The sequence below is a fragment of the Podarcis pityusensis genome (genome assembly GCF_964106645.2).
Source record: "Podarcis pityusensis genome assembly, chromosome: 8".
NCBI classification, from domain to species: domain Eukaryota; kingdom Metazoa; phylum Chordata; class Lepidosauria; order Squamata; family Lacertidae; genus Podarcis; species Podarcis pityusensis.
This window is the reverse complement of record NC_138033.1, coordinates 24,772,376-24,780,661: the sequence shown is the minus strand read 5'-3', so window position 1 is coordinate 24,780,661 and position 8,286 is coordinate 24,772,376. Positions and strand designations below refer to the sequence as shown.

The window sequence follows — 8,286 nt, the reverse complement described above, 5'->3', positions numbered from 1 at the left end:
GTGCTGTAAACTGCTTTGAGATTTGTTTAAATGTTAGCATATAAGTTGTCAAAAGAAGAATGGGGCAACTTCAGGAGGCTGCTGGAGGTGCATAAAAGCAGTTTGAATGCACAGGTTGGTCACCTGTGCTCTCAGTTGCCTGATGTATTGGTTTATCCACCTGCAATGTCATCAGGATTTATTAAGCTGCTCTTAACTTGTGAGGTGCCAGCTGTGAGTCTGTTTTGACGCTGGACTGACTTGTGACAATGGTTACTAATTATGAAGGTAGCAGAAAGGCATGTATAACACACCAGCAATGTGTAACTTATCTATCACAAGAATGAAGAAATGGTGGACAGAAAATGCACACAACTGACACATTCACAACACATTATGGAGAGGACCCCCAATATATATTTTTCTGTTTATGCAGCATTTTTGGTGTAGATTAAGAAATCTATCCCCTCCTCCCACAAAAAAACACCTGACTGGCTCTTGAGAATCATAATAACTCTTTTGTAACCCATCTCCACACATGCCTACCCATACTGTGAGAACTTCATTAGAGACCCTCCTCTAGGCTCCCTGCCATCTAGTATGGCAAATGGTTTCATCAAGGAAAGGGTCTTTTCAGTGGTGATACCTTGATTTTATAACACTCTCCCCAAAGAGGACTGCCTGCTGCTCACTTTAATATTTTTCTTCACTAGGTACAATTTTTAAAAATATTTCCTGACTTTTAAACTTTTGATGATTTTGTGCGTGCATGCACAGATCTTACATATTTTACTGGTTTTCTTAAATTGCTGTTTTTTTGCTTTCTAAGTTTTGATTATCGGTTGGAGGGGAAGGTGACTCTATCATGCACATTTTACTGCTGCTTTTATAAATTTGGTATTTTAAGAATATTTCTATAGATGTTATATTTTACTGTAAGCCACTCTAATTGTTTAATTGAAGGGCGGAGTGTAAATCATGAATATAATAGACCCTCAAGAACATGTCTTTGCAAGACAATGCCATACAGCTTTACTGGGAAGCAATTCCCATTAAGCTCCAGTTTGAAGTATCTGGAAACAGTTAGGAGGAGGATTTTATTTTATTTGGACATGACAAGTGCATTAAACATTTACTACTCACTTAGCTATAATTATACTAATTATGATTAGTGTTAGCATAATGGAAGCTCTTTAGTGGAGTAATTATGGCCGGTTCTGAAACGATCCAGCTCAGAGAGGATGAGTCTTATGCCAATTACATAACAAAAGAGCAGCGTAATTATTCTGTAAGGGACAAAGGATTCTGTAGGCATATTTTAGGTCCTGAGGCAAAGTTACATTCTGTTCCTATGAAATAATTAAGTGTGCCAAGCCAAGCTGCAGTGCAGGTCTCACCTTGGATAAGCACAGCTGGTGTCATTGGTCATTAAAGTGCCTCTGTACAACACTTGTGTCTCAATGGCAGCAGCACCTTAGATGTGACATTCTGCTCATTCTTTAACAATGTACAAGGAGAAAGTGAGAGAAATTCCTGGGGAGAGAAGTCACTCCATTCCTCTCCTGAATTCCTGTGCCTTTGCTGGCCAGGTGGCATGATAATCCAGTCTCTCCAAAGTTAATGCAACAGGGGTAACTCATTCTATTATTATCACCATAAAAGCATCAATGTGCAATGGCAATGAGACAAGGATACATCCTGTCCCCTCTGCTCCAATTAGTCTACTAAATTCTTATTGTAATATTCATTGTACAACAGCCAGCAGCTCAACCCAATATGTTTATACTAAGAGGATGCCCATTCTTCCAAGCTTACCTACCCATATCTTATTCTATGCTCTTAGTTTCAAGCGGCAGGGAGAGAAGAGGAGAAAAACATGTTAGAACTGAATAAACTAAAATCCAAAGGACATTGGTCCAAAAGGAATATCCAGGTCTAAAATTTCCCTTTCCCCAATACTCTAAAAACAAGAAATACTTGAATGAGTTTCTCATTCCCAGTCCTACTTCTAACATTTCCCCCTTACCCCAAATCCATATGTGACAAAAAAACAAAAAAACCATGCCTATATAGTACTAAGCAGTACAGTAAGCCCAAAACTTATCCACATTTAACTTGTGTGCATTCAGCTTTACATGCAAAAAAAATTGTAAGATTTTTCAAAAGGGGGTGAAAAGGAGGTGGGCATCTGCGAAAAAAGATTTTGGCAATCCCACCCACATTGAATCCGATGTGTTTTGACTACACACAATTCTGGCTTTAGGCATTACTCCTGGAATGTAATCCCTGAGTAACTTGCAAGCTTCCTATACTAAGATTCTGGGAGAACTAGTGTGATGTAGCACATAAGGACAAACCTAGGACGTGGGAAACTTGGGTTCAAATACCTGCTGAGAGATACTTGGGATCATTCCCTCCCAGTCCAACTTATCTCACAGGGCTGTTGTGGGGATAAAATGCTGGTAGCAGGAAATCCATATGCATTCTGACTTAACTGAAACGTGGCCAGGGCAACATTTTATTCATGAATGATGAAGAAAAATCACTTGGCAAAGTGGGATGGCACCAGATAAGTAACACTAGGTACATCATTTGTCTTATGATGTGGGGTGTGAACTGAAGAAAGGGAACAGTACGTGTAGGAAGTTGCCCATTCTTTTGTATAAACCAGGCTGAACCCTCCATTTGTTGCTGGACTACAACTCCCATCAGTTCTATCAAGATATAGTAGCTGGCTCTGCCCCCATCTTGCCAGAGGAAGATTTGATTTTAAATTACAAAAACTAGATGCCCCAACTCCAAAATGCAGTAAGAGAAAGCCAGTTGCAATACTAATTTTATTTGGAATCACCAAGTAATAATAATAATAAAATCCATTATTACTTAGTAAGAGACCAACCCAACCTTCTGAATTTTGTTTTGCTTTCAAAGGTCTGAGCAAGATAACTCTTATCTGTACTGGTTAAAGCAAGAGTGGGGGACCTGTAGCCCTCCTGATGTGGCTGAACAAAAACTTGCATCACCCCCAGCAAGTATGGTCAATGGCCAGGGATGATAGGAATCATAGTTCAGCAACACCTGAAGAACCAAAGGCTCTCCACACCTGCGTTAAAGCTTTCTGCAATTCCTCAGTCTCTGTAACAGGAAAGAGTCAAGCTTTAGCTGCTGGCCATCTTGCTCACATCAGTCTTTTAGGATCAATTTTCTCTAGGTGAACTAAAGGCTTTAGCTGCTCAGCAAAACTCCTCATGTCATCAGAAACCATGTCTTGTCCTGCTGGTGCTACAATGCTGAGCTCCACAAGATAAGAGAGGGACAAGGGCTCAATGTTATCAGTGTTTCCTGGAATCAGGATGCGGAAGATCTTGTACACCACAATCTTCATAATGCCCTTGCGGAACACGTGCCCCTTGGCAACAAACTCATGGTCCATGCGGAAGCCCATCTCCACCAGGAAGTCCGTCAAGTTCTCAGATGTGGCAATATCAACACAGTTGCGTACCAAGGCATGGCGGTTTTTGTCGCCCATTTCTGGCTGCCCAAGGTACCGCAAGTGCCAGGGAGTGCCTGCTTTGTCCATTGAGCGCCGAGTGCGGAGAACAAATGGGCTGGCCTGCTGCCCCTTGAGCAGGAACACCATCTCATGATCCAGAAAGGTCTCAGGTTCCATGTTATCACATAGGCCACGGAGTCGATGAAGGAGGCTCTCCAGGCTTTGATCCAAAACACTCCCTAGAGGGAGAAAGGAGGGATTAAGACAGCATCACTGAACAGGTAACCATCCCCATTAACAAATGGAAAGCATCCTACTGCCCTGACAGTCCAGTAGCATCATGCCAACATTTAAAAAAAAAAACCTATGGCAAGCTGCAAATAGTACAACAGCCTAGCTGAACGGAACATGGATCAGAGAACCATGTGAATTGGCCAAGTGAAACAAGTGTTTGCTAATACAGCTATCATGCAGGTACACTCAAGGTCAGCTCATTATCGAGTATATACTCTGTGCCCAACTTAGGTTTGTGGTTTTATTTGTGGAAAGACCCTAGAGTTGTCCACTCACAATCTCAACAGTTGTTCTGTTTCTTTAACTGTCCTGCAGCTATAAAAGGAAAACACCTACATTGCTAAAGAAACATATATTCTTCCAGTAGAATGTCATATGGTATGAATCAGATATTACAGTTAAGCCAAGTCTTGCTTGTGACTTACCTTGAAGTAAATATTCCATCATGTTAATAGTGCCTCCAGTGACAGGCATCATGGTGACGGGAGGGGCCTCCATGGTATTTTCTTCTCTACAAGCAGCAGGATCAATAAAAAAAACAAGCTGGTCATTCACGCTGAACCATGAGATAAATGTAAAAACATAAGAAAAGCCTAGCAGGAGCAGGCTAAAGGCCCATGTATTGCAACATCCTGTTCTCACCGTGGCCAACCACAGCATGGTTATTTCAGCAAAGCAGAACCACAACGTATCCCCAGTTCAAACACCACAGGTGCCCCTTCTTTACCTTTATTACTGTGTGTGTATATAATGCGGTCCAAATATCAATTGGGAGACAATGAATCCAGAGCAGGGTTTCTCAGGTTCATGAGCTTCATTCAGGGGGTCCACGGAGTGCCTGTAAAAATACAATTAAAAACCATACAGCATCAAAGACAGTGCATTATAGCTGTTACAGAAGGCAGAAAAATCATTACGTGGTCTGTCAAGAGAACTTCAGCAGAGAAGGGGGGGGGGGAATTAGGCTCAGAAGAAGCACTCCCTCGGGGTCATGTTCTTACCTCCCCTGTGTGGAGGATGCATGAATCAAGACCTAATTCCTCCTGCCCACCCCTGCACCAGCTTTTCCCCCTAGCAGCAGGACAGGGAAGCAACCAACCTCTTCCCAGCTCAAGGATAAAAACACATGGCCTTGCAGATGTTGCTAGATTTCCATCTCCCATTAGCCCCAACCAGCATGGCCAATGGGAGCTGTCAACAACATCTGGTGAGCTAACAGCTTCCCCATCCCAATCCTAAAATAAGGCAACTTGGTGACAGACAATCTCCAGTGTAAAATCCCATAAGCTCAGACAATTCAGAGGCTCTCCTGGGGTTACTGACATGTATGACCATGCATCTGAAATGAACTTTCCACAAGTTACTCATTGGCCTGACCAAGAACAATCGTAAGTCATACAGCTCCATTAGGGTCTACAATATACTAACGGCCCACTCCTAATCAGGCATACTTGGTGGTAGCTGTCTTTGATCCAGCGGAATTCCCTTTCATTAAGTAAGCATGCTTAGAATTGCAGCCAGCTTCTCCCACCCCCACTAGAAAGTGCATATGTAAATATTTAATATTAACAGCTTTATCTTACATACACATAGTAGTAAGCCCTGTGGATTTTTGTAGAATATACTGACAAGTAAACATCCATAAGGATTTTAAATACACTCAGCAAGGTAGCCAGTGTAAAGAGACTTTTCAGCTTTATGTTTTTAAGTCGCTCTCTTAACTGACTGATTTATTTTGTTGTTGTTGTTTATACCCCGCCCATCTGGTTGGGCTTCCCTAGCCACTCTGGGCAGAATATAGCGTATCTAAAAACATAATAAAAACATCATGCATTAAAAACCTCCTGATACACGAGACTGCCTTCTAAAAGTTACGTAATTCTTTATCTCCTTGACACCTGAAGGGAGGCCGTTCCACAGAAGAAGCGCCACAACTGAGAAGGCCCTCTGCCTGGAATGTGGAATACGACAAAAAGAAGGCTGTAAATGCTCCTTATTTCACACCAGTTTCCCGTAAAAGGATTCCCTTTGTTCCAGAGATACGATCTTCATTGGGATATCGGGGGGGGGGGGTGAGAGAGGAGACACCTCCAGTATCTCCTGAGAAGTCCTACTTATCCCAGCTAAATGCTGTCCGAACTAACCCTCCGTCTGTAGGCCTCAAAGCCCCGGTCTCAATTATTATCAGCGGCGCAAAAACCTTATCTCCGGCTCGGCTGAACTAGTAACTTCAGGCGGGGGCTGTGCGCACGGCCTAGGAAGAAAACTTCAGGTGTTGTACAGGGGGAAGTCTCCAGCAAGGCGGAGAGGCCTATTACCTGCAACACTCTTCGCCTCACCGTTTGGAAGCACTCTTCCTTCTCTATACAGCCAGTCAAGCAGCGCATGCGCGTTCTCCTCCCCCTCCCGCGCTGTTCATGGGCATCGCCATCTTTTTCCTGACGTCACCGTACGGCACGTTCTCATTCATTCTGTGTTCGCTGAAAGAAAACAACAACAACATCGCGGTTTGCGGTAAGAAAACTCCGCCGCAGGCGGAGTGACGTTGCCGCATTACGTTATATATCTGCGCCGCCGAAAAGCAAAATACAAACTACGCCGGATCCCTGTTGAACTGTAGCTATGCGGTGCCCCTCCCGGGGTTAGGGTGCGTCTCAGGCTATGAACGATCTAGGACCAGTCTTTGGAAATCCTTCAGGCAACCCAGTTGGGGGGGGGGCTTACTTTTGAGTAGACCTGTATAGATTTGGGCCTCTCCTCCTCCTAAAATAATAAGTAGTAGCCCCAATCCAGAACTGTGGTTCAGCATCCGGATAATTTGTCGACATGTTTTGTTCCCCACCACCACGAAATTTTATTTTACTTCGAAACAAAGTTAATAAATTAAAAGCAAAAAGTTACCCCGAGGCTGCAATCCTGTCTTATGCTCTTACCCGGGAGTAAGGCCCGTTAAACTCAGTGGTTTTTCCTTCTGAGTAGTCTTGCATAGATAGGATTGTGCTGCAAATGAACGAATAAAATCCCTGATTAGACTTCTTCGCTTCATCGTAGGGAGTTACTGTTGAAACAGCCTAAGGAGAAGTTCAGTTTTGGTTTTTAAAGACCGCAGATGAAAGGCTGAGTTTGGGTGTTGAGAAAGACACAGCTTGCAGTGAACTTAAAAACAGGAATATGGGGGACGAAGATTGGTGAGGTGCAGAGCAGTACTGGGAAGGCAATGGACTCGGGCCAAACCCACAAAAATCTACTCTGCGTCATGACATCCTCTCCAGGCTTGTAAGGCAACTGTATCTATTGCTTAGTTTCTGTCACTGTGCTGATCAAAAACAATTACTATGCCCTGACTATAGTGAATCACCATATTTTCAGAAGATTGCAAAGCATTTTTTTTTACAAATAGCAGTGACTCAGAACAGGTGTTTATTTTCTTATTACATAATTTGCACCTTTCTCGGAAGTGTCCAGACTGGTTTGCATATAGCTTCCATTTAGGCTCTTTAAAAGACTCGTCCAGTTCAACACCAGCCATACAGGAACATTGTATATCTCTAAGCAAGTGGCAAAATTCTGTATTTCTGCATTCAGAGGAAGGACTGCAACTCTGGCAGAGCGCATGCTTTGAATGCAGAAGGCTCTAGGTTCAGGCCCCAGCATCTCCACGTAGGACTGGGAACATCTCCTGTCTGAATACCCAGAGAGACCTGCCAGTCGTAGAATACTGAGCTCAATGGACGAATGGTCTGTCTGATCTGTCTGATTCAGTATAAGCAGTGCTGTTTTTCTAGAAAAAGAGGTGCTGGAACTCACTATGAATGTCTCCCGTGTTCTCTTAAAATGGCAATAGCACCCACCTGAGGGGTGCCAAAACTGAGTTTTGGTGAGTTCCGGCTGAATAAAAGCCCTGATTATAAGGCAGCTTCCCACACTCTCATGGTATGAAAGTACCAAACTGCAGTAAACTGCAATTTACAGTTGTTTACTTGCCTCTCTGTTGGGTAGCTTGTACTTCAGGTTTTGCTTAAGTAATCCACTGAGTAGCAACTTCTCCCATCCCTTTGTGATCTTTGGTTTTTACAAAGCAAAAGCATGGAGCAACTGATGAGTGAATCACAACCTTTCCTATCTCCAGATTTACCTAACCCTCCCCTCCCCAATAGTGTTAAGACACTTCTAAACATATTTTGGAAATTCTCTTATTTCCTTCGGATTTCTCAACACCCACCTTTGTTTGGCACAATTTTTTAGTCCACATACCCTGCTGTGGCAAAGCCTAAGTACATTGTTTTGGATGGATGACATCTGTATGTCTCAGGAGACAATGGAAGATTGATTGATTGATTGGTTGATTGATTGATTGATTGATTCATCGATTGATTGATTTTCTATACCACCCTGTAGCTGAAGGTCTCAGGGCAGTTCACATAAATACCATTTCTCTTCTCCTTCCTGCTGTCTCTTGTGATAAAGATGTAGATTGTGAGTTCCTCAGGGCAGGGACCTTTTATACTTAGCAAAAGCAC

General features: G+C 43.0%; 1 protein-coding gene across 4 annotated transcripts; it reads right to left on the bottom strand.

The window, feature by feature from the left end:
* Positions 1-2,469: 2,469 nt before the first annotated feature.
* MED18 (mediator complex subunit 18) lies at positions 2,470-6,232 on the bottom strand. 4 transcript variants are annotated; one of them, XM_081018203.1, is made up of 4 exons: positions 6,106-6,232; positions 4,494-4,604; positions 4,192-4,277; positions 2,470-3,711 (listed from the first exon to the last, which is right to left on the bottom strand). In XM_081018203.1, exons 3-4 carry the CDS (start codon positions 4,262-4,264, stop codon positions 3,158-3,160), a joined length of 627 nt encoding a protein of 208 aa, XP_080874329.1. In that variant the 5' UTR covers positions 4,265-4,277; positions 4,494-4,604; positions 6,106-6,232; the 3' UTR covers positions 2,470-3,157. The 4 variants fall into 4 exon arrangements, with proteins under 4 accessions (XP_080874329.1, XP_080874328.1, XP_080874331.1 ...); XM_081018202.1 differs by having other exon boundaries at positions 6,085-6,225; XM_081018205.1 differs by lacking the exon at positions 6,106-6,232 and adding an exon at positions 5,911-6,059 and having other exon boundaries at positions 4,192-4,275.
* Between the last annotated feature and the right edge of the window lie 2,054 nt (positions 6,233-8,286).

Bases quoted from the DNA above. Each gene is read 5' to 3' on its own strand.
- MED18 (XM_081018203.1), bottom strand. From the start codon at position 4,264: ATGGAGGCCCCTCCCGTCACCATGATGCCTGTCACTGGAGGCACTATT. The intron at 3,712-4,191 runs GTAAGTCACAAG...TTCTCCCTCTAG, and splicing joins GATGGAATATTTACTTCAAG to GGAGTGTTTTGGATCAAAGC.